Source organism: Lynx canadensis, chromosome A1 (assembly GCF_007474595.2).
Source record: "Lynx canadensis isolate LIC74 chromosome A1, mLynCan4.pri.v2, whole genome shotgun sequence".
NCBI classification, from domain to species: Eukaryota; Metazoa; Chordata; class Mammalia; order Carnivora; family Felidae; genus Lynx; species Lynx canadensis.
The window spans coordinates 122,745,455-122,771,410 of record NC_044303.2 but is presented as its reverse complement, the minus strand read 5'-3'; the positions used below and the strand labels follow the sequence as shown (position 1 = coordinate 122,771,410).

At 48.7% G+C, this 25,956-nt stretch overlaps 1 protein-coding gene across 2 annotated transcripts in view; it reads left to right on the top strand.

The window, feature by feature from the left end:
- The window catches only part of DPYSL3 (dihydropyrimidinase like 3), a 114,353-nt gene extending 89,260 nt beyond the window's left edge, over positions 1–25,093 (top strand). For both annotated transcript variants that reach the window (XM_030320853.1, XM_030320862.2), the window contains exons 5-14: positions 857–918; positions 1,838–1,918; positions 5,886–5,954; positions 8,831–8,951; positions 12,833–12,989; positions 13,671–13,812; positions 15,728–15,898; positions 17,118–17,297; positions 20,031–20,193; positions 21,777–25,093. In XM_030320853.1, coding sequence (XP_030176713.1) covers positions 857–918; positions 1,838–1,918; positions 5,886–5,954; positions 8,831–8,951; positions 12,833–12,989; positions 13,671–13,812; positions 15,728–15,898; positions 17,118–17,297; positions 20,031–20,193; positions 21,777–21,865 — 1,235 coding nt within the window. In that variant the 3' untranslated portion in view covers positions 21,866–25,093. The remainder of the gene's footprint in view (positions 1–856; positions 919–1,837; positions 1,919–5,885; positions 5,955–8,830; positions 8,952–12,832; positions 12,990–13,670; positions 13,813–15,727; positions 15,899–17,117; positions 17,298–20,030; positions 20,194–21,776) is intronic.
- The last annotated feature ends 863 nt before the right edge of the window (positions 25,094–25,956 follow it).

The following is a 25,956-nucleotide window of genomic DNA, read 5'->3' as shown; positions in this document are numbered from 1 at the left end:
AAATTACAACCCACTTTTGGCCTGGAACAATGTGGGCTGAGATGGCCCTAATGGTTGGAGACCAAAATTATCCTCCTTTCCTCAAAATGATTCTCTGTTCCCTAGCCCCACCTACTTATATAAATTACTATATTAATGGTTTACTTTGGGGTAAAAAATTAAATAGCTCTTTCCTAGCAACGCTTACAACTTGGATATTTAAGCATAAGGTGGACCTTGACCTCTGCCCATCAGCTCTGTAGTTTCCCGAGGCCATGGTCGCTGTCTTAGAGGCAATAGCCGGCAAGGCTTCGTGTAGAGCAGGCATTCATTAAGCAGTGAAATAAACCCAATCCCAGGAGCTCCATTAATGAAGCTCAAGTATGTGCCAGGTCTGGTGCTAAGAGTTCGGTATGAGTTGGCTCATTTAATGTTTCCAGCTGCCTTATGAAGCAGGCTATTGTAAATTTTCCATTTTACAGGTGAGGAAACCAAGAGGCGAGGTATTCCCAGCTCGCTGAGCTAGAATGTGGTGCAGCCGCAGTGTGTGAGCCTGACTTGTGTGCTACAGTGATTCTCAATGAAAAAATAATGCCTCGAGCAGCAGCAAAGCTTGCTGACCCTCTGGGGAGGGGAATGGGGGTTAGGGGGCAAGGCAAGAAAGAGGCACAGAAGAGCCTGTTCTGCTGTGACCCCACGTAGGCATTGTTGTTTTTCTAGGTGCGGGGAGAATGGAGAATGGGAAGCATCTGCTTTATATTGGACAGGTGCCCATAATGCACTCGGTCGGGCCCCATGGGCGATGAGAGCAAAGGATAGAGAGTGCTCAGGCTAATGTTGTCTTCCTCCTGATCTCCCTCCCTTCCCTCTCTTGCAGGGGTTAACTCCTTCATGGTTTACATGGCCTATAAGGATTTGTATCAAGTGTCCAACACAGAGGTAACAAGCCATTGCTGTGTGGTTTGGGGTATCTGGATGGGCTTCCTATTGTTGCTATGACCTTGGCTCTTTGAGCATTAGTCACTGTGGTCGCTGTGGGAGACTGCTGGGCCAGAGTGCTTCTTAGAGCCCTCGCAGTCCATGGCACTGCGAATAAATAAGGTAACAGGCAGGGTGCCCATGGCAGGGCAGACCAGGAGCTAGAATTTCCACTGGCAGCAGCTTTCTCCAAAGGACGGGAGGAAGGGTATGCCAAAATCTGTGTCTACCAAACAAGCCCTAAGCCCCGCAGGAGCTCAGCACAAGTGTGAGGTGCTATATCTGCAAGACACAGGAGGGGTGAAGGAGGGGTTTCTGCTGTTTGGGGTAATAGCTTGCCCGTGACTCTCCCAAAGGCATTCTCGTGGCCTGTGTTGGTTTTAGACGAATCTCACATTTTTAGAGGAAATGCAAGAAGTTAGTTCCCATGCCTCCTGGTTGGGAGGTGAAGGGAGGTCTGCCTTGATGGGTTAAGAAATAGGGGTTTCAGCTTTCGCTTTAACTCCTGGCCAGGCTGTAGCAGCTTTCGGGAGCACTTGTGGAGAAGAATAGTGAAGGTCTATCTCAGCAAAATGGGAAATTATACCATTAAAAACGTGTGCTGGAGGCAGAGTTAAAGTCTCGACAGCACTTTGTTACACGTTCGCCCTGTCTGCCGAGGAGACATGACATGTTCTTTGTATAGACGGTTTCCTAGAGTTCCTTTGGACTCGCACTCTTTTGGTCATGCATATTTTAGTCTGTATTTCTCGCTCTAATCGCTGGTTTCCTCTGGTTCTCCTCATTTGGTTTATTTATGGCTCTAGTGAGTGACCCTTGTGTGAAGTTGCTGGAAGCATCCGTGCCTTGTGAAGGTGACAACGAGTCCTTTCTCTTGCAGCTGTACGAGATCTTCACCTGTCTGGGAGAGCTGGGAGCCATTGCACAAGTTCATGCTGAGAACGGGGATATCATTGCCCAGGTGATGTTGTGCAGCTCCCCGGAGCACGCTGTCTGCACGAGCTCTGGTCTTCAGCCCATCTCTCTCCTCATTCCTTCAGTATTGCTTGAGCTCTTAATGTGTGCAAGGCACGCTCATAAACGCTGTGCTAAAAACAGAACCTGCCCCAACAACCTCCCAATCTAGGAGGAGGGAAAAAGGTGGAATGAAGACAAGTTGAGGGAGAAAGGGGAGGCTGCTCTAAAACAGGGAGCCGTCTGGCCATACTGGGGAATCAGAAAAGGCATCGCGGGAGAGGTTTTCAAATTGGACCATTTAAGTGGGAGAGCATGGCTGAGTCTCTTTTCTTTTATTTATTTATTTATTTATTTATTTATTTATTTATATATATATATATATGAAATTTATTGACAAATTGGTTTCCATACAACACCCAGTGCTCATCCCAAAAGGTGCCCTCCTCAATACCCATCACCCACCCTCCCCTCCCTCCCACCCCCCATCAACCCTCAGTTTGTTCTCTTTTCGAAGTGAGTCCAAGCTATGTGACATTCTCTGCCCCAGAGAAAAACCGTAAGGCAGCACGTCTCAGAAATCTCATCCAGGACTGCGGAACTCACGGCTTTAGATAATAAAGAACGTAGGTCTGTGGGGATCAGATGCCCCACTGGTTTCCTAGAAGTTGGACTGAGAAACCCGACGCAGGAGTGAGGAAAGTGAGGCCCCAAGGCCCAAAGTGATCATTTGTGAGGAAGCAGAAAGCACTTTCTCCATCTCCTGGGTCGCTTAATGGGCTGGATGCACAGATGTCTCTTAGCCAGGGTTTTGTTGATGTCAGAAGCACTCAAGATTGGCCCCCACTAGGAGGAAGCAGCCAGAAGAGTGGGAGCTCTCTCGGTCCATTTAATAACCTTCACAGAAAAATCCATTACTCATTCTTTCAAAGAGTATTTCCTGTGCATTTTGTGCCAGGCACGAGGCTACTGAGGTGAGCCCCCAACAGACGCATTCCTTAGAGTTGCCCAAGAGTTGGTGAATGTGGTCAGCAGGGGTGTGGGAACAGTGTGGGGCCGACTCTTGTCTCAGCCCCACTGGCCTCCAGCAGCAGGTACCCTCTGGCGAACACTGACTACGGTAGGCACTGGGAAGTGCTCTAGCACATTTTCACTTGATCTGCCCTGCACCCTTGAAAGATGGCTGCTATCTGCCTGGTTTTGTAGATGAGCGTATTGGGCTCAGAGGATCAAGTCACGGGCCCAGGTATCACAGCCAGTAACTGGAAGAAAATCTTAGCTCAAAGGGTGGCTCAGTGGGCATCCTCCCCCAGAGTTGGTGTGTCCTGGGCCCTTTGCTCCCCCAGTCCGGCTGCAGGGCCTCCGCGAGGCAGCGTCCCCACAGAGCCGGGCTCCAGCTGTTACCATTGCGGACGCTGGATGTTGTCTCACCAGTGGAGGAGGTGAGCTGAATGTGTCGTTTCCTCTTGCTGACCAAGGAGATTAATTAGTCAGGTCCCTCACAGCCTTCTCCCACGTCCCCCACACACCCAGAGATAATGAAATCATTTTCCAAAGAGGGTCCAGTGCCTGTGGGAGGCATCCTGGTCGTGTTAGGGCTGTTACTCCTCCTCTTTCTCCACGTTTTTAGTGCAGCAGCCAGAGGCCCCAGCCCTCCCTCCAGATGCCCTAGAAACCAAACTCCCTGCTACTTCCTTCTAAGCCCTGTGGAGGCAGACAGGTTGCCATTGCTAAGCCCCTTGTCCAGCTTCCTCTTGTGGCTCCACAGCACAGATATATTTCTGGTTCCCCCCGCCCCCACTCTTCCCTACCTTGTGAAAGATCTGTTCTCAGTCAGGGAAAGAATAGGGGCGTTTTTCCACTTGGATGAGTTTCTTGTGTGTGTTTATTACATGGAGGTGGAGCCGAAAGATTTTATCATGTTGTCTAAATGAAGGCAGCTGCTGTACTCAGAGTTTAGGCAAATGTCACCAAAGAGCGAGAAGAAATCTCTCTCAAGGATACCCACGATGGACATTTTCAACAGTTTCAGGCTGGCAGGGCATTCTGAGAGCACAGCATCTTGAGCTCGTCATCTGACAGTATTTATTGAGCACCTACTATGTGCCAAGCCTTGGGGAGGGAAGATGAAAATGACAGGGTCCCTTTCCTCATGGAGTAAACCAAAATTGTATCCTGCCCCAAACCGTGATGTGATTACAGCAATGATCAGTGCCCCAAGGAGCCCGCTGTTCCTGCACCCAGGCAAGCTGGCTTCACTGGGTCTTTGCATGCCCTTCCTGACCTCCCGGCTCTAGGAACACCATGGCCTTTAAGAATGGGACTTCTCGGGGACACCTGGGTGGCTCAGTCGGTTAAGCCTCCAACTTCGGCTCAGGTTCGTCAGTTCGAACCCCACGTCAGGCTCTGTGCTGACAGCTCAGAGCCTGGAGCCTACTTTGGATTCCGGGACTCCCTCTCTCTCTGCCCCTTCTCTCCTTGCACTCTGTCTGTCTCTCAAAAAATAAATAAATGTTAAAAAAAAAAAAGAATGGACTTCCCAGCATGAGCAGTGCATTGAAATCACCTGTGGAGCTTAGGGATTCCTGAGATTCTCCAACTTCCAGAGATTCTGATTTAGGAGGTCAGTAGTAAACTTCAGGCAAGCATAATTTGAAAAAGTTCCCTTGATGATTTGAATGTGCTTGGAAACCACCTCTGGAGCAAGCTTCCTCCCGTGCGCCATCCCAGCCCTCTTGAACATGAGCATCCTATGGGACAGGAGAAGCTTTGGTTGGACACCTCAACCTTTGTGTGACTTGAGGAGGCAAAGCAGGGTGGAAACTCACCAGCGTTCAGAAGAAATCGTATTCAGTCTGAGGCTCCATAAATGGAACAGTAAGAATGAAAAGTGAACTTGGCTGTAACAATCAGCCTCTGGCCTTTGTTCTAATCCTGCATAGCTGGACACTGTGACCATTTCACTGCTCACAGCAGCTTGAAATATACGATATGCGTCTTTCTTCCTACACCTTAAGCAAAATTTATATCACTCAAAGCAAAACAAAACAAAACAAAACAAAACCAAGAAAAACTAGATTTTCTTTTCCAGAAAGAAGGAATCCCTTCCCTTCTAAACATCTCATAGTTTCGAAGTGAAACGAGGTTTCGTTCCCTTCACTCTCTGTCCTCCCTCTCCCTCCCTGCCAGGGCAGGGTTTCATTGGATTTGGCCTCAGCATTTTGGGAGCAAAGGCCAGCCAAACTGCAGATATGGAGGCTTAGGATTTCTGCCAGTTCCAATTAGCCCACGTGTGTGCTCACTGCCCAGCCACCTGCTTCTTCTAGAAAGCTGGCCAGAAGTCTGAAGAATTTAGCCATTAGCTGTGTGGGGTGGGCAGGTCTGCCACAAAACAACCTAATTAAATAGAATCTGACCCAAAGAGTAACTCAGTTAATGCTGTTTGGAGGCATTATTTTGTCTGGTTTAATTCTGAGTCCATTTACTTCAGCCATAAATTCAAACCACAAAATAGCCTCGGGGCTTTGTTACAGTGCAGATTCCTAGAATTTAGCCTCTGTATTTTGACTTGGAGAGGACCACAGAGCTGCTCAGCCAGGAAAGGCAACCCAGGGGATTCTGATGTAGGTGGTAGGTGTACCAGACCTTGGGAGACACAGCATGAAACTGTCAGCAGTAAGTGAGCTGGTATGACTTTTGATGTGTCATGTAGAAAAAAAAAAAAATGATCCTCTAACAGACTGCCATCCTTTTAATTTAAAAAAGCCACCCTTAAATGATTTTTTTCTCCTCTTATTTAAGACTTGACCCTATTTCGCAATTCCAGATAGAGCATTAACAAATGTATTCAACATACGCATTTTATTCTTTTTGTTCCCTTGAACACTTCTTCAGATTAAAATACACCAGCACAGCTTTTCTAGACCTCAGTGGAGCTTATCTCAAAACTGGTCTGTGTTCTTATCTCATTGTAGGAGCAAACCCGGATGTTGGAAATGGGGATAACTGGTCCGGAAGGCCATGTGCTGAGCAGACCAGAGGAGGTGAGTTGCACGGGGGCTGGGGGATGGAGGAGGGGCAGGTGCTCTGCTTTCCAGCATCTTCTGGGAGACTCCTCTTACTGCAATACCTTATGGCCGCTGCTCATTTGAGGGTTTGTGTTCAGCCCGCCTTTCCTAGGCACATGTGCACACGGTGTATATGAGCAAGTATTGCTGGAAGGTGAGAGTCTCTGTGAATACCAGATAGCAATCCCGGAACCTTTTTTCCAAAGACTGCTTCTGACTGACCCAACTCAGGGGACTCTGAGAAAAGGGATGTAAGGGAAATGTTTACTTCTGATCCCTAATCTCTCTAAAGATAACACAGGTTGGAGTGTACTCCACAGTTATTCAGCTGGAGAGGTAAATCCCCAAATCCTTTCTTAATCAGTGTGAATCTTAAAGACATGTCCATGTTATATTCTGAGTCCTGCAAAATAAAATATTAGCGATATGGATAGTAGGGGGAGTGGGCGTCTCACAGACATTATGTCTGTCGCTTTGTGTGATGAAGTCCAGGTGTGGGAGTTTCCCACATGTAAGATGGGTGATGAATAGTGACTTCTTAGCCCCTGACGAGTGAATAAAAGGTCACTAGTGGCTGATTGCATGTGTTTGGGATGTCAGCAGCTTCAGCTGCTGACACAGGACACAGAGTAGGGACTTGGCTGCCCGTGTGGCTGACAGCATATTGGCTTTGGGAGGCCAGCCTGGGGTTGGCACCTGGGGTGTGTTGAGAGCCCTCTGTGTGAGTGAAGGGAGCCTGGCTCTTGCTTTGTTATCCCCAGCCCCACACTGTACAGCAGGTAAGAGGAGGCAGAACCAGATGTCCGTGTATCCCTGTTGCCCATCTCTTCTAGAGGCTTTATAAAATGAAAATGTAACACACATACAGAAAAGTGCCCCAATCATAAAGATACAAGGGGTTTTCACAAGCCGAATACACTTGTGTAACCAGCACCCACTTGGAGAAGCAGAGCACTGTCAGAACCCCAGAAACTCCTCTGTGTCTAATGATATCATTTCCCAGTTAAAATAATTTATACCTATTTCATAATATGTATTATGGGTCCTTTCTATGGAGCCCTAGCTTATACCTGGAACTGTGCTGATTACCTCAGTTGTTCTTGCTGCTGCTCTGGGCAGTTGGTAGTGTTGCTGGTGGAAGAAACTGAAGCTCAGAGAGGTTAAGCTACTGGCTGCTTCCATGTGAAGGATTGGGAAGCTGTTTACATGCTGTGAGTAGGGCCAGGGTGATCAGCACTGTTGGTGAAACTTTTCCTAAATGCTGGTCATTGTAGCAATTTGCTGGCAAGATTGATTCCTGTAGCAGCAGCCAGGGGATTTCTGAGCAAAGTCTATTTTTGTTCCCTGGTTTGTTTTTCCAACCCCCCCTTCCCCCCCCAACCCCACTCCTGTTCCCGTCTCCTTTTTAGTAAAAAGCCTCTCTGCCGCAGATCTGGACAATCCTGGAAACCCTTTTGGGTGAAGCTGGAGGGTGATGTAACCTTCCAAAGATAGTCATGCTGTCAAGGTCCTGGAAACCTGCTGTGCCACGAGGGCACGGGATCACGGGTGCCAGGACTGAGGGCGTGGGGAGTGGCGTGGTCAGCACAGGTGTAAAGAGGGTGGGATGGGCGTAGGAGGGACCTACCCCTCTTCAAGGCAGAGCACACCCGACCACCTTCTCCAGTGATGCTGTGCAGAGAGCTGAACCCCAGGTTTGCTCCAGAAGTCTGGGCGATGCAGGGAGGTGGCCACATTTGCCTGGGGTCAGGGGCTCCAGGGGCTCATCCCTTTGGAACAAAGGGCAGCTTGGGAGCCGCCAGCAGGGCCCTGCCAAGTTTTAGAGTCTGTCGGCTGAGCCGCACCCACCAAGGGCAGTGGCTGGTTTACATTATGCAAGCACCGGGCATCTGCAAGCTATTTTTGGTATTTTTAAAAGTGATGGGTTGCATAGGCTAACCAGAATGTCATATCCATCCAAAAAGGAGCTGCTGCTGATTGAATGGGAGAACACTAGTGTCTCTGCTGTGGGCTGAATAGGACTGAGTTGGGCTTTGGGCAGCAGCACAGGCTCTCTCACCCCCGTAGGGATGTGATCGGCAGTAAGACCAGTAGCCAGCCTGCGAGGACCAGGAGTGGGGCAGTTGCCTTAAAGGATGAACCCATAATCACAACAGCCCTGTGTGCCAGGTCCTGTTCACTCTTGGTAGACTGGAAACTGAGATTTGGGGAGGTTGTGTAACGTACCTCAGGTCACCCAGCTTCTAGCTGGCAGAACCAGAACTCCAACCCAGGCCGTTTGAGCCTGAGCTCTAAAGACCCTGCTTTGTTGATAAATTAAGGGGAGACTCATTATTTCTTCCTGAAAAAATTCAGCCGAGTTGGTTAGCACATGTGAACACATAGATTCTACTTTCGGGTGGGATGGAAGAAATAGATAATAAGAGAAGTCTCTGCTGAGAAGCCTGGGAATTACTAGTGTAAGCAATGCCTTGTGGGATTGCCATCGCTGACCACCCGTTGCTGCAGGAAAGGATTGATGTCTAATTGCCTTTACTGGTTAATGCTGACATATTGGTGTTGGGATTGTGTTTTGCCGGAGAATCTGCCTGGGAAGATTGGGGAGCAAAGGCTTCCATCACAGGCAGACGTTGGGATAATTACAGGGAGAGAGAAAGAACCATCCAAGGGAAGTGAGGGCGAGGCTCTGAGAAGCCAAGTGAATCGCCCCAGCTTTGGATCCAAGGACTCTCACTCCAGATCTTGTAGGCTTTCAAGCACTGTGCCGCACTACCGGCTCAGTTTGTGGAGGCAGGGGAGTAGCCCTCCGGGAGGCTCATGCTTGTCTTGACTCCTGGGACTTCTTTTTGCAGCTGGAAGCTGAGGCTGTGTTCCGTGCCATCACCATCGCCAGCCAAACCAACTGTCCACTCTACGTCACAAAGGTCATGAGCAAGAGTGCGGCTGACATCATCTCCCAAGCCAGGAAAAAAGGTGATTGGTGTTCCCAAGAGCTCGGAACCAGTCATGTGGCTCCCCTCCACCTCCCCTCCGCCCCAGCTCCCCTGCTGTTCTGTACAAACGGTGCCTGTTTTGCTCATTGCCGCACCGTCTGGGAAACCCTTCCTCAGAGTTAGCCCAGGTGATCTTTTTGGCATCCCGGGTGGATGGCAGGCCCCTGGCATTGCTCCTGCTTGTCAGATGAGTTAACTAGACTTAGGAAGGGTGAGTGGTTTGTCCGAGATAGGACAGCTTCAATCACTTCTTTGAGACTTGGTGCATCTTTCTCCCTCCCTCTGATCCTTCATTGTCAGTTCCTGTTATCTGAGCTTTATAAATGGACACGCTAGTCAAGATTATACTGGGGGCAGAAGTAAAAGATCCAACTCAAATGGACTTAAACAAACAAAAGTAAATTATTGGTTGGGGGTGTTTCAGGCATAGCTGGATCAAGGGGTTTAAACAGTGATTTGGGGCTCTATCACTGTTCCTCCTCTCTTGCCTCTGCTTTCCTCTCTGTTGGCTTTTTATTTAGTGTGAACAGTGACAAGAATAAATGTTAAGAGGCACCTGTTGTCCTCCACACTTGACAGGGGGTGCATAATGAGGAAGTAGAGTCTATTTTTTCCAATAGCTCCAGCCAGAGTGCCCAGGAGAACTGTGATTGCCTTGGCTTGGGTCATTGGCCCGTTCCTGAATCAGTATCTGCTCTGGGGATGGTGTGATTGATTGTCCAGGGTTGAGGGCAGAGTGCAGGGGCAGGGTCCCACCACCTGAGCCATACACAGGTCATTTTGGGAAAGGGGTTGAATGGGTCTCTAAAGCACACCTAGTGGCCCTTCATGCCCCAGGGCTTCTATGCCCTTCATGCCCCAGGGCTTTGTCCCCACCTCCTTCTGACTTGGGCTGCTTTCCTCCATTGCAGTTAACTTGGGCTTCAGTTGTTGCTCATCTGGTGCTAAGCAGAAGTTTACTGTCACTTCAGAGCTTTCTTTTATGCCTTTGTTCTGGTCTCCAGTGACACACTAATGGGCTCACTTGAGAACAGAGTGTGGTTGAGAGCCTGCAGGTGTAGGGCCCTGTGTTTGGTTGGGAGAGAAGATTTACTAGGCCCCTGTGTATGATCATTACCACTGTAATGGAGAGCCAGTCTGGGGGGGCTCATCTACCAAATTCTGCATGTAAGTGGCTGGGGTGGCTAAAAATAGTCCCACCGACTCTGACGGCTGAGTGTTCAGTCGTCTGCCTTTCCGGAAAAGGGCACCCTTTTCTTCTGGGGCGGGGTGGGGGGGGATTCTTCCTACTTGTCTAGACAGTCTTTGTTGCTAGCACATTCTGGGGCATCTCCTGCCGTACCCTGCTCACAGTAAGCCTGCTGTTTTTCTTTCCCTGCTTTTAAATGTCTCAACGTGACATGGTGTGGTTGCTCCACTGGGTGTGAGTCACTGGGCGAGAACCAGGAAAGCAGCCCAATCTTCCTTACCCATTCTTGGAGAAAGGCAAAAAAAAAAAAAAAAAAAAAAAAAAAAAAAAAAAAAAAAAAAAAGGAAGAAAAAGCAAAATGCATGGGGAACACCTCTACCATTTCTCCAAGACTCCCTCTCTCTACCACACTCCCTCTCTCAGGCCTTTGGCTCCTGGCTACATCCTCCCTCGGAGCTATTCTCAGGATTGCCCGAAGGGTCTCGAGGACAGGGTGTTTCAGCTACGTGCTGGGTCTTATTTTAAACCCATGGAGAAAGATTCCTCACCCTCGGCCTTCTGGCTCATAGTGGTCTCGCACAAAGAGCTTGTACAGCTGTGTCTCCCAGGTAGCAGGGTGGCCTTGTTCCCATGTTGAAACCTTGACTCCTGATGTGGAAGCCAGTAAACGTCCCAGGACCTGTTCTTCTCGGGGAAGGAGTCGAGAGTACAAGAGCAGGAAGAGAGTGTAGTGGGGTTCACTCTTCCCTCCTGAGCCCAAGTCCCAGTGTATTCAGTTACCAAGTCGTCTTCTTTTTTTTTTTTTTTTTAAGTTTATTTATGTGAGAGAGAGAGAGAGAGAGAGAGAGAAAGCACAAGCAGGGGAGGGGCAGAGAGAGAGAATCCCAAGCAGGGTCCGCACTGTCATCCCAGAACCCCATGGGGGGCTCGAACTCACGAACCATGAGATCATGTCCTGAGCTGAAATCAAGAGTCAGATGCTTAACTGAGTGAGCCACCCAGGTGCCCCCAGTCACCAGTGTTCTCTTAAGTAGCTCTGTATGGTTGCTCAGAATTAATATTAGGAATCCACAGTTAAATGAGGACCAGCCGTATGCCCTGCACTGACATAAATACTTCAGATTTAGTATTCTGTAGAATTGTCAAAGAACCCTGAGAAATAAATAGCCTTTATCATCCCCATTTTTCGGATTGAAAAATTATTATCCCCGTTTTTCTTATTGAAGCACAGTGTGTCAGGATCTCCCAGTTGGGAGAGCTCGTATTCAAACCCAACTATAATTACAATTTTTCTTATTCTACTCTTCCATCTAAAGATAGTCCAAAGGGAGAGTTCTTCTACTTTAAAGATTGTTTTTCTCTTACTAGTACCTGAGGGCTTGTCTTGACTTTTTCTTTCTTTCTTTCTTTGTGGTTCTGTATGCTTTAGTTGGGTAAATAGTTTTAGAGAGCCCTTAAAATTCTCATTAGTCTTGTGTGGCTCCTTTTTCCAGCCATCCCAAAGAGCAGGGCTGTCATAGATGAATCATTGTCATTGCTTCCTTCTTTTGCCATGGCAGGCATCACAAATCAATCTTGACTCTTGTAGTGACACCAGAAGCATATTTAGAATTCTTTTGACAAAAAATTCCAGGGAACCGAAACAAATAGATTGGAGTTGAAGGAAGGCAAGACCTACTTATAATTTTGGCTATAGAGCCTTCCTAAACTTTGACATTGTGAGGAACTTGAATGTGGGAGATGGAGGACTGAAGCTGGCGAAGTCCAGGGCTTTATGGACCATTTTTTGCCCAAGATTCTGGCACAGAGAAACTTGGTACTAACCAACCTTCTATGAGACAGCATTTACCTTCTGTCTCTTTATCCCTTCTTCTTTAAGAAGGTCAGCTCAGATCAGTTTATTTCCCAGTATCCCTCCTCCCCGCTGCTTGTTTTGGGTGAATAAGCCCCAAATTCCAGACACAGAGTCTAAGGAGCGAGCCCCATCTTTGATGTGTCCCAGGTTTTATCGGGTGTCCTTGAGCAGATCACTCCTTGCTTTAGGTTACGGAGTAAGAGGCATGATGGAAAGATCACGAGAGCCTGTTATCCAAGGGAGTGGACTTGACTTTGTGGAACCAAAGCATTTACTTGCAACAAGCATGATCTAGCAGTTCCCAGTGATGCAGGCACGTTGGGGGCTTTAGGCCCCTACCATGGGAAGGAATATCAGTAGCATAAGGAAATCGCTTTCACTGAGCATCTATCTGTGTGCCAGATACTTTGTATGTGTCAAATCCTTTCATTTTCAGAAGCCTGAGAAGTAGACATAGTCTTATGCATCATTCCAAGACTGATCTAGTCCACATTTTAATATTTCCGTAATGTTAATGAATCTCGTAATCAATATACATTTTTTGTTTTGCCTCAAATATTAATTTGCCTCAGGGTTTGGGAATTAAAGCTGCGTCTTATAACCAACGGCTTCTTGTGAACTAGGGAATACAAAATCGTTCATGTTTAGCAGATAGAAAAGCAGAGGCTTAGAGAAGGTGGGCGCATGGACTTGAACCCAGGCCTACCTGTTTTCAGAGCCACAGCCTCGAGTAGGGCTAGGGGCTATGATTACCTGACCCAGGCCTGGAGCAGCACATATGTTATGCAAACCCACTGCCTGTTTCCTACCCTTGCAGGGAACGTGGTCTTTGGTGAGCCCATCACTGCCAGTCTTGGCACAGATGGAACCCATTACTGGAGCAAGAACTGGGCTAAGGCAGCTGCATTTGTGACATCCCCGCCTCTGAGCCCTGACCCGACCACTCCCGACTACATCAACTCCTTGCTGGCCAGGTTGGTGTGGGATTGGCAAGCAGCACGTATCACGTAGAAACATCATGGGGCTAGGGGAGGGATGAGGACTGGAGCAGCCCATCCATCAGCTAGACTGGGGTCTGCAGTGAGGAAAACACATGGAGAATTCCCCTGCAGTCCTGAGCACAGACAGCGGGCTCTTCCCCGTCGTATTTTATAAGTTACCAACCGTAATCATATTAATAATGGGAATAGCGGTTTACACATATGATGTGCCAAGCACTGTGTGAGGCTACGCACATAGTCTCATGGTTCCTTATGATAACTATGAGTGAGGGACTGTCGTCTCCACTTCACAGGCTAAACAACTGAGGGTCAGGCCATTTGCCTATTTTGAACAGCACCTAAGCGAAATTACAGGGAGCCTCGTTTGCTCGTGCCCCCCGAGGACATACAGGACCAGTCGCATCATTCGTTTGGGTCCCTTTTATTTCGCTACACAGAGATGATCTAACCCTGCCCCCTCGTTTTCCAGATGGGCTGTCTGAGCCCCAGGGAGGGAGAGAACTCACTTACACTCACACAGCTGGTAAGAGGTACAGAAAGGATTTTAAACTCAAGTCTCGGCTTCCAAATGCTGACATTGGACACTCGACTCTTGTCCCCCGCGGTGACTCTAGCCACCTCTCTGGTTTACATGGAGCTTTTTTCCTTTGCCAGCGGAGACCTGCAGCTCTCTGGGAGTGCCCACTGCACCTTCAGCACTGCCCAGAAAGCCATTGGGAAGGACAACTTCACAGCCATCCCCGAGGGCACCAATGGTGTGGAAGAGCGGATGTCTGTCATCTGGGACAAGGCTGTGGTAAGGATCAAGATCATGGGATGGGGGCCAGGGCCAGATCAGCATCGCCTGCTGTTGCTGCTTTTTTAGGTGAACCCTCACGCCTGCTGAGATGTTTCTGGAACCAGGCGTCTCAGGTGGTTTAGGAATGTTGCTTCTAGAGTGATGAATGTTGAGATTTTGACAAGATCTCCTTATCTAGACTGGGAACTAGGAAGCAAACATGCAGATCCTTCATCTGATGTAACCCCTTGAAATGGTAAGCAGGGGGTCTGTGTCCAAGAGACTCAAGTCAACTTGCTCATCAAGGATGCTCTTGACTGAGTGTGTGGTTATCCAGGCTGTACAAGTGATTGCCCACCAGTGTCTTTTGACATTGGCCTGGTTTTATTTTCCTTAATAACATAACAGAGCCTAACAAAAGAGCTGTGCAAATGAAGGCTGGACCAAAGGTTTTAGTAAAATTAATAATTAACTCATTATTAAGTTGATCACTTCCTTTTCCTTTTATTTCATTTTTTTTAAGATTTTATTTTTAAGTAACCTCTGTACTCATTGTGAGGCTTGAACTCACAACCCCAAGATCAAGAGTCACATACTCTACCAGCTGAGCCAACCAGGAGCCCCACTTCTCTTATTTTAAAATCTCTAGGGGCGCCTGGGTGGCTCAGTCGGTTAAGCAGCCGACTTCGGCTCAAGTCATGATCTCGCGGTCCATGAGTTCGAGCCCCGCGTCGGGCTCTGTGCTGACAGCTCAGAGCCTGGAGCCTGTTTCAGATTCTGTGTCTCCCTCTCTCTGACCCTCCCCTGTTCATGCTCTGTCTCTCCCTGTTTCAAAAATAAATAAAACATTAAAAAAAAATTTTAAATCTCTAAAGCCACTCATTTCTGAGCTACATGCATTGCATATAAACTAATGCCTCATTCATCTACCCAGTGTAAGCCACCAAGTTTCTCTCCTCGTCTTCACTCCTAGGAAGCTCAAAGCTAGATTTGAAACTAAATTCTTTTTACTGTATCCAGAATTTTTTTGTTTTGTGAGGAGGAAAAGCGTAAGTATTTTTGTCTCTCACATAGATTTTGATTTTTTAAAACATGGTCGTGTATTTATGAACATACATGCACAGTTCTCTTGGTCTATGTGGAATTGTTAAAAATAATATATATATGTGTATGTATATGTATATATATATAATATTTTAATTACCCACATATACACTCTTATTAAAGAGCACTTGGAAAGCATAGAAAAGCACACATACAAAAGAAAACAAAAGTCAGTCAATAATTCCAGAATCCAGGGTTAACCATGGTTATCATTTGGGTGAGGCTCTTCTGTATTTATCCTATGACCATGCAAATACAAACACATATCTAAAAAATAGGCTCATAACCACATTACTTTTTACTGGGAAATTTATAATTCTTTTTCTTTTAAATGCATTTGTGCTTTTATAATGTTTATTTTTGAGAGAGAGAGACAGACAGACAGAGAGTGAGAGACAGAGAGTGAGTTGGGGAGGGGCAGAGAGAGGGAGACACAGGATCCAAAGCAGGTTCCAGGCTCTGAGCTGTCAGCACACAGCCCGATGTGGGGCTCGAACTCACAAACCGTGAGATCATGACCTGAGCTGAAGTTGGACACTTAACCCACTGAGCCACCCAGGTGCCCCTGTAATTCTTTTTGGAATGTGAAGGCAAAGAAGTAACTGTATGCACATATCCAGGAAAAAACGCACACTTCAGGAGCAGTTAACTGCCTCCTCCTGTAGCCATGTGTTAACTAACCGTTTCGCCTGGCAGCCAGAAAGGCACAGCCAGCTGTTCGGCTTGTGGGTCGGCTTCTGTGCTCATCTTCTCAGGGGCCCGTCTGTGATCACCCTGCCCCGAGCTCAGAAGCCCTGCACTCACTTTTCTTCTTTTGGTATTCCAATAGGCCACAGGGAAAATGGACGAAAACCAATTTGTGGCTGTGACAAGCACAAATGCCGCCAAGATCTTCAACCTGTATCCCCGCAAGGGAAGAATATCCGTGGGTTCTGACAGCGACCTGGTGATCTGGGATCCAGATGCGGTGAAGATCGTCTCTGCCAAGAACCACCAGTCGGTAAGGCTCGCGCTGGCGGGAGAGGAGCAGAACGGAGAAGGTGTGCACAGAACTCGGTCGGGAGAGACATGTAGATGTGGGGTACCCCCGGCCAACTGGGCCAGGATGGGCCGCAGTGACAAACCCTCCCAATTCTCAGGGATGTAACGCCTCAGCAGGTTATTTCTCCTGGCTGAGTCAGCAGAGGGCCCCTCCCAGCTCGGTCACTCAGACAGGGAGGCACCGTCTCCACACTCGAGTCCGTGATGGCTGAGGCCGGCGACCTGGTCGTGGTCCCTGGAGAACTGGCTTGGAAGCTTTCCTTAGACAAGTGGTACCCATCACTTCCTCTCACGCCGCACCGGCCACAGCCAGTCCTGGGCTTCCCCTCACCCCAGGAGGGCAGGCAGTGCAGCGATCCCCTGTACCTAGAAGGAGAAAGAACAGAGAAAAACTTGAACAGCACTGACACCGTCCTCATGAGGACTTTCACGTGGAGGTAATAATTAAAGCCCGGTACCTAAGGGAAAGGGCTTAATCCTTGTTAGTAAAAAGAGTTAGTATTTTTAAAGCATTTGCGTTTCAGGCAGTGGAGCGTGCTTTTTTAATTCCCGGAATCTCCGTAATAGTCTTCTACAGGTAGACACTGTTACCATCCCCGTTTTATAGATAAGGAAAGGGAGGTGCAGAGAAATTGAATAATTTATGCAGCAAGTAAATGGTGAAGTTAGGACGCACACTCCACAACTGGACTCCAAGCCGATGTCCTTAACCCTTTACGGTAATGCCTTGCACTTGTTGAATACATGAAGGTAGTAGAGAGAAATCCCATCTTGGGAGGGGATGGCCTTTGTTTAGACATTGAGTCACATCACATTATTCAGTTCCGGGTCATCCAGCCCACCTACTCACCCACCCCGTACAAGAGTGCCAAACACAGCATCCCCAAGAGTTCCCGAGCTTCTCTTTGAGCACCGCCAGTGACAAAATGTACTTCTGCATGAGGGCCTTACCAAAGACTGATGCTTGTCTATGCTGGCAAGTCTAGTCTCTACTGTCTCCCCCTGGTGGCTTGTGCCCATGAAGAGCTCACAGATGGCATTGTAAGCTTTTCGTGGCTTTCCTGGTGCTTTGGCCATAGTGATGCCAAAGGCAGGGTCCCAAGCACAGGAAAACCACGTACCTCTCCGCCCCATCCTGTGCCCACAACCGTGGCTTTGCCCCTCACCCCCGTCTCTAGGCTGCAGAGTATAACATCTTTGAAGGGCTGGAGCTGCGTGGGGCTCCTCTGGTGGTCATCTGCCAGGGCAAGATCATGCTGGAAGACGGCAACCTGCACGTGACCCAAGGGGCCGGCCGCTTCATCCCCTGCAGCCCTTTCTCGGACTACGTCTACAAGCGTATTAAAGCTCGGAGGAAGGTGAGAACAGCTGGTGGAGCCCGGGGGTGGGGGAAGGGGCTTTGCCCCATTCAGGCACGGGGATGGTACCCAGGAGATCAGGAGGGCTCTGTGTGCTGTAGACCTTCCCAAGGAAATTCACAGCAGTGGCCTCTTCCCAAGGGACAACTGCACAGATGTAAGGTACTATAAACTGGGGGTTTCCAAAGCTTTTTTTGGCCCAAGAAACCTTTTTTTCAAATGACTTTCCTCCACGTTTATAGTACTTTTAATTAAAATAATTTGAAATTATAATAATTGAAAATAATGTTTATATGTATATTTTTAGGTTTTTTTTATAAAAGTTTATTTATTTTGAGAGAGAGAGAGCATGCATGCACAAGCACAGGAGGGGCAGAGAGAGAAAGGGAGTCCTAAGGAGGTTCTGTATTGTCAGCCCAGAGCCCAATGTGGGGCTTGATCCCACGAATCGTCAGATCATGACCTGAGCCAAAACCAAGAGTTGGACACTTAACCGACTGAGCCAACCAGAAGCCCCAATGTTATATAGTTTTAGAAAATAACTCAGGCTTACAGTGAGAATTAGCAGCCCACACCCACCCCTCCTGGTCCCATCTCTTCCATTGTTGCTCTAGAGGCCAAATGTTTGTAACTCTTTTATCTAGTTGTATGGTTCACATAAAAAATTGTGGATGTCCCTGGTTTCATAGACAGGTAGAAAAACAGATATGCAGACACCTATTTCTTCTGTATGTATCTACCTACCTACCTACCTACCCACCAACACTTTACAAACCAATCAGCTCCAGTTGATATAGGGGTGAGGCCCAGAACCCTGTTTTTTTTTCAGCCCCCGCTACCCCCACACCAATCACAAGGTCACCTTCCAGTAAGGTTTGGGCTCCACAGAGCAGGGTTAAATCAGCCTTGGGATGGGGTGGAATTTTAGCCCTGGTTCCAACCTTGTCCGTTGGAAGACACATGGTCATGCGTGCACATGGGATGGGTCAGAAGGAGTCATGATGGTGAGGTTGGGGGCTGGAGGCAGGAGTTTGCGCACACACCACAGTGGCCATTAGAGAGAGGCTCACGGAAATTCCATATGCAAGCACCCCATCCCTCTCCCAGACCCCCCAGTGATCCCGCCGACTGGTCACCCAGCTTCCAGGGGAGGCTTCCAGCCTCCCCACCAGAGGCAGCTACCAGCCCTGTCTGTGAGGACCAGCTTCTTCCTGCCGGCCGGAAGTCTCCCTCCCTAAGGTCGACCAGCTCCTTCCGTTCCGCTCCCGGCACGTGCACAGAATGAGGTGCACATCTTTTAGGGCATGTGTGTGTTTCCCAACTCCTCTGTCGTGTAGTCTCAATATCCCTGTAGCCTCCCTGTAGCCACTATTTACTTCATGACCACGTTTTAAATCCCTCCACCGTTCTTACCTCTTTATTAGCGATCGTTTAAAGTTACGTGGGATGGAGTAAAATTCCACACGCCAGGTTTGGCCTGATAGAGAACAGAACGAAACCCAACCTCCCATGTACATCATCTCTTGATTTCCATTAATGAGACTTAGATTCTGCACCCGAAGAAATGTTGGTGGGCTGGAGGCTTTTCAGGGAACACGGAAATAGAGACGGCCCCACCCGAATCGTCAGCACCTGCAAACGTGAAGAGCTTTGCCCCTGGGCCCGCACCGGGGTTGTGAACACGGGGCAGGGAAGGCTCTGTGGTAGAGCCCGCCCCTCACTGTTGGGCTCCTCTGGCAGCCAGTGGGAGGACGTGGGTGGAGGCGGTGTGTGTCCCATAGACCGAGAGCCGGCTGGGGGAGGGGAAAGGTGTTGTGTGACCCTTCCCCCCAGCTCCTGGCAGCAGGCCCAGCACAGCACACACCCACGGCTGGTGTTGCTGGCTGGCTGGTCAGTTCCAGGTCGGGTTCACAGCCACAGCCAGAGGCCCGTGGGTCAGACCACAGGATACTCACTTCCAGGTTTGGCACCTCTGCTCTGTGCTAAGGAGCGTGTAGGGGGGGCTCCCACGGGATCTCACATCTACCAGCACTTACGACCTTGTCCCAAACTGCTGCCCTCCCTGCTCCCTCTGCTCTGGTGTGCAGGTGGTCCTTCCGTCCCTAACCTTTCCTCCCACCTGCTTCCTCTGCTGGGAACGCTGCCTTCCACATTCCGTCCCTAACCTTTCCTCCCACCTGCTTCCTCTGCTGGGAACGCTGCCTTCCACACCGGTCCTCTGCACCTTGCAGCCTTCTCCTTCCCTCAACCCCAGCCCCACAACACAACAGGCTCCTTTGTTCCTTAAGAGTGAGGCTAACCTGGGGCATCTGGGTGGCTCAGTCGGTTAACCGTCCGACCTCAGCTCAGATCATGATCTCACAGTTCGTGGGTTCGAGCCCCACGTCGGGCTCTGTGCTGACAGCTCAGAGCCTGGAGCCTGTTTCAGAGTCTGTGTCTCCCTCTCTCTCTGCCCCTCTCCTTCTTGGGTTTTCCCTCTCTCTTGTCTCTCAAAAATAAATAAACATGAAAAAATACTTTAAAAAAGCAAAGCCTACCTGTTTCAAGAGGTCTCCACTGACCTGTTGCACCGTCACTCTGTCCTCACACCCCTCTTATGTTCCTTCTTTCCTTCAAATAACTCTATTATTTTCTGGCTCCCATTACACACTTAATTCACTCATTTATCTCGGCTACCTGGCACAGACCTTAAATGCTGACAGAATAAAGGGTGACCTGCTTTCTCTGCTGCAGATGGCAGACCTGCACGCCGTCCCGAGGGGCATGTACGACGGGCCAGTGTTTGACCTGACCACCACTCCCAAAGGGGGCACCCCCGCGGGCTCCACCCGGGGCTCTCCCACACGGCCCAACCCGCCCGTGAGGAACCTCCACCAGTCGGGATTCAGCCTGTCGGGTGAGTGGATGGTGCTGGAGGGTGAGCAGGGAGGAAGGAAGGGGACAAGGGAGGAGCAGCCCCTACGAGCTGGCAGGACACCTGTAGGGAGAGGGTGCCTGGAGCAAGCAGGAAGCTTTGCCGAATCAAGAGAGTCCTGCTGAGAAGGCAACGTAAGGCTCAGGGAGGTCAAGGGTCAGGTTTAAATGATGACCGGGTCTGCTTAGACATCACACCTGGTGGGGTGGGGGCAAGATGTTTTCCATTATGAATCGAGGGTGATTTTCCACAGGAGATGGTGGGAGCTGTGTATGGAGGTGTTCTGTCTGTTTGCCCGGGGTTAAAGCTCAGATGGCAGTAGATTCTTCTAACCTGGCATATTTATTTATTTTATTTATAAAAAATATATTTATTTATTTTTGGGAGAGTGCAAGTGGGAGAGGGGCAGAGCGGGGGACAGAGGGTCTGAAGTGGGTTCTGCGTTGACAACAGCAACCCTGATGTGGGACTTGAACTCATGAACCGTGAGATCATGACTTGAGCCGATATCAGACGCTTAACCAGCTGAGCTGCTCAGGTGCCCCTAACCTGGCGTTTTTCCTGTCCTCTCCCCTTTCTCGTAATGATGATAGTGCTAGAAGTAGATGCTGTTGATTAAGTACTTACCCTGGGGTAGCCGTACCATTCACCTAGTCTTTAAGAACGGATATTAGCAGAAAATAATTATCTACTTGGTCCATAACCAGTAGTCTTAAAGAGGGGAGAAAAACAAATGGAGATTTGCGTGTCTATGATGAACAATCGAAGTGTGAGGGAAACAAGACGAGAAGGGACAGGGACAGGTAAAGAGGAAACAGGTATCGGGGAAGAGGAGTAAGGAATGGCAGAAGCAGGAGAAAGAGGGTAAAAAAAATCAAGGGGGAGACAGAGACAGGGGAGGGAGGCAAAAGGAAAGGGCTGAAAGTTTGGAGGTGACGTCGCCACAGGTAAGGTTATGTTTGTCACAATATTTGCTGCTAGTGTGGCTGCCATTTTGAATCGCTCCCTGGCTGACGTCATCCTTACAATTTCGGCAGCTTCTCTGTGAAGGACACGAGTACGTGCACATCAGGGTTTCCTTTTGTGCCGAGGCTGCAGGGGCCCCGACCCTCACCAGGCCAAGCTGTGACACCTTGGGCAACTTGCCTCACTTCTCACAGCCTCAGTCACTGCCTCTGTGAAATGGGGATAATAACAGTAGCTTCCTTAAAGGATAGTGGTGAGGACAAAGTCTGGTATCTGAGGATACAAGGACACATTCCTTATCGCAGCGGATGTAAGCAGTGATTTCTCCTATCTTAAGGAATGCTTTTCTTAAGTATCATTTTTATGATGCTGAGACGGTATCTATAAGAACCTAGCTTTTCCTGGTGGAGACGGGATTCCGGGGGACGGTGGATATGAAATGTCTGGAATACTTGACACACCAGAATGGAAGTTTCTTGGGAGACGAGGCCAGGAAGGCACTTGCCAGCTGACACTCCGAAAATTAATCCAGTTTCTCTCTTGTCCACACCCCGCTCTCTCTCCCTTTTCTCTTCCTGGGAATGTCTTGCCCACTGCAGGCACCCAAGTGGATGAGGGGGTCCGCTCCGCCAGCAAGCGCATTGTGGCGCCCCCTGGAGGCCGTTCTAACATCACGTCCCTGAGTTAAGCGACCCCTCCCCACAGAGAGGGGCAGAAGCAAGAAGAGATTTTCTTGAAGCCAAAATGGTACACCGATATTTAAGAAGGAAAGCGAATCCAAACAGTTGTGATCTAAAGAATCAATAAGCCTCAAGCCTTATGTTTCTCCAATGCTACACTCGCTTGCCTAGCTTTACGAATATTGCTTTTGTTTTCTGTTTATGCATAGCCTTGATTTGTTGGACCCTGCCTCCCCCCATTTACATGCATGCAATCAGGCTACTAAGGTAAAAGAGTCTGCTATATAGTGTTGAGAGCGTGTGTAGTGCTGCATCTTATGACAAGGGGACAGACGAAGCTGGGATGCCAGGAAAATCAACAAAAGGGACGTGGTTATTTGGGGTGAGGGGGTGGGGGGAGGCCAGAGCGAGGCGGAAGGCTCAGAGGGCCTGGGGGAGGGGGTGTCCCGGGGAGGCGGGGGGGCGGGAGGGTGAGCATAAAGGGGCTTGTGTATTGTGTCGATGAAGCACGTTTATTTCCATAGAAGGTGGCCACCCTGGGGCAGCCGTTCCTTCATCACGGTCCCCAGGGTCTGCGAAGAAGGCAGGCAGGCAGGCAGTCTTCAGGTTCCAGCCTTTGTCACATCCCCTCCTAGATTTTATTCCTTTGAACATTTTATTAAAAACACCAAAACCCAAGCATTACTTTCACTGCTCGATCGTGCCAGTGTGTGGGGTGGGGGGAGCACTTTCCCAGCGTTGCTTTCCAATTCTCTTTGCCCGGCTGGGAAGGAAGAGAGGGGATAGGAGACCACCCTTCTCCTCCTCCGTCCTGCCGGCCTCTTTGGTGCTGTTAAAAGGCAACAGCTGGGAGCGCACATAGGCCCCCGACGCGGGTGGGGGCAGCCAATCTCACGCACCTCCCTGTAAACGTGCTGGAGGTCGCCTCTCCCCTAGGCTGGCGAAACCCAGAAGAGCCACGTGCATCCGGCGTCCCAAGTTAGGACGAGCCGAGGTGGGGCCCGGGAAGGGCTACTCTTGCTGGCGGTGAGTGGCTGCTTCTTTCTGTCTGGGGATCCAGGCACATCTGTGATTGAATAGGATTGTTCATTTGCAAATAAATGCACTTAGGTGTTCTCGAAGTTTTGCAACGAACAGGTGATCTCAGTTGAGATGGGAGCCACAGGAGCATTTGGGAAAGCGAGTCTCTTGAGCTGGGGGAGCATATCCTGGGACCGTGGGTCTGCTTTTCAGGTCTGAACCACCTGTCTCCCCTTCCTTTAGCACATCCTCCGGGGGAGCTTTTTGTTTCCGTCTAAAGTCTCCCAGGGTGAGTGGAAGTGACACGCAGTCTTGGGTGATGCGTGGAACCCCGTGTGTGTTTTTCCCCATCCTGCTGCTTCTGCAAATTCAATTTTGGAGCAAGTTCTGTGAGCCAAATGAGTATCTGTGGAACCGAGAGGCCCGTAGGCAGAATAAGTATATTCACCCTGGGATCCGACTTCTGTGCTTGAGGGATTCAGCTCGTAGAACCCGTAACCCTGTGTACCGGGTGCTTTGAAGAAACGAAGAGCAGGCCTCACACACCTGGCCATGATGTCTGATGGCAGGTTTCAATAAGCTGAAGACCAGAGGAAAGGGGACAACATAGGACTAAATATATCCAAGGAAGAGGATCCCCCCCTTAGCAAGCCAATTATTGTTCTAGTCATGAAAAGGATCATTTCTCCTCCTAACAAGGAATCTTGCTATTTTAAGGCTTTTTCATGGTGCCTTTATTTTAAAGGAAACTTAGGGGGAGCATGTACCTTTTCCTTTAGAACTCAAAGATTTAGGGGCCTTTCGCAGAACTCAGAATGACGGTTTTGTGGGCAGAGGGAGATGGCCAGATCTGAAGCACGTACACTATTATACCGTAGGGGTGGGCTGGGCGGTCTGAGGTGTTGCAGTACCAGCCACAACCACCAGATGGAGGAAAAGACAAACTAGTGGGCTCCTCTTGTGTACCATCTGATACTGTTAAGTTAGCAGTTACTGTTACTTAAGCTGTTCCGTTAGCTACTGTTAACTTAGAGTCCAGCCCCTTCCTCCTTGACCTCTCTATGCCATGAAAATAACTCTTGCATGGCCAAATGGGTCATCTGCCCTAGGACTGCTGAATGAAGCATTCAACCAGAACTTCACATTCTACACAAGCTTTCTGTGCTGTGGAAACAACCACCTCTGATGCCTTCATGATGGGCAACATGATCTGGGGAAGCCTCTCTTTCTCCACTTACTATAAGTAACTTCCTAAGCACAGAGATTCCTAAGAACTTCAAGAAAACTCCCTTTATTTGCATCACTTTGATTTCTTGAACCTTGTCACTTTAGTTAAAATTATGTTCACCTATGTCCTGTTCCATAAGACACATCAAAGAGCTCTCCGTATACAAAGGGTTTAGGAAGAGAACATGATGTGAGTTGCATCCCTCTCAGAGTTCACGCCATCTCATCCAAGAGTGGAGGCCATGCTGGACCTTCTCCTGCCCAAGCTTTCCTTTTTCCGTCTCTTCTCTTAGCCTGGCCCCTCTCTAAAGATGGCCTGCCTTCCCCCAACCTTCTCCCATTGTTCCTCAACCCAGGTGGCCATCATCTGAGTTCTGGGAGGGCCACCATCTTGGGTAGTTGAGAAGGTATTTGTGGAATCGTTAAATCAGCCAACCCGGCAGAAGTATTCTATTTCTATGTTTTCTAAAAATGGCAGTGTTGTTGTCATCACGAAAATGGGTTTTCTTCAAAGACCAGTCACCCTCTGGCCTTTTTCTTCATGCCTGCACCCAGAGAGTCATGCTTTACTGCAAAGGCCTTAATCCTAATCCTGGACTTCTGCTCACCCTGAGAAGCCCTTCCCAACTAGGGTGGATGAGCCCTGACTTTGGTTCTCGCCACAAGCTTCCCAGGCCTTCTCTCCCCTAGAAAACTCCAGCTTGAGTCCCAGATATACCCATGGGCTGTCCTCGGCAGCCAGCATTCATTGTAAAAGTTCCCTCCTTGGAAAATGGTGTGTGGGTGTTCAGTTCTGTGTCTGGTGAAAATGAACAGACCGTAAATCTCCCCGTGATCTGTGGTAGCTGTGAGGCAGCTCTGGGACGTGAAGAGCTGTTTGGTTTGAACCGTGAAGAAAACTGTGTTTTGAGTTTAGCTGAGATTAAAGAAAAAGTTCATCAAGTGACTGTTAATGTACACCTGGTTATTAAAATAACTATGAAATTACAGATGTTGTCCAGTTTTCTTCTGTGTGCGACGGGCCATTTCACTTGCAGTATTAAAATTGCACGGTAAATGGAAATGGTTAACGAGGCGGGCAGATCTGATGAAAACAAGAGGTTTCCTGAGAAAATGTGGGGGGTTTCTGTGTTTTCAGTTGCATTTGAGTTTTTGTTTTGGCTGCAGCGTTTGATGACCGTTATTGAAACTTAGGAGAGTAAAGTTGTGTCTGTGGATCATCAAAGTTCGCATTAATGTAAAAGGCATCGCCATCTGAGATAAAGTCTGGCTGAGTCCAGTACAGATCCTGAAGGGGTTTCTTTCATTTGTTTTTTGGTCACCCCCATAAAGAATTTCTGCTTCTCCCTAAAAGCCTAGACTTGGAGAAGATTCAAACCAAGCATTTCCCAAAGCATATTCTGTCCCATACTGATTCCAGGTTGTCTAAGGAGTGTTGGAAAGGATTATTTACTAAGTGTACTCCTCTGAGAGACTTAAGATCCTGTCATCAAATTCAAGGCTATGAGAAATCTTGTCAGTCTTTGAAAATTTGTCCAATTCAAGATTCTCAAACTTTATTTGACTGCTGAACCCTTCTATATCCTCTTCTAACATCCCAACCAACTTTTTATGCTAAACTCTCTTGGGGAAACACTCCTGTATCAAATTCCACATCGTATGGGATGCTTTTCATTGGAAATGGCAGACTATCGTGTACACAAATTTTTCTTGAAAAGGGTATTTTTTAGAGAGTCCTTTTTTTAAGGTTTTATTTATTTTTGAGAGCGAGTGGACGAGCAGGGGAGGGGCAGAGAGAGAGGCGGAGATAGGATCTAAAGCGGGCTCCGCGCTTACAGCAATGAGCCTGATG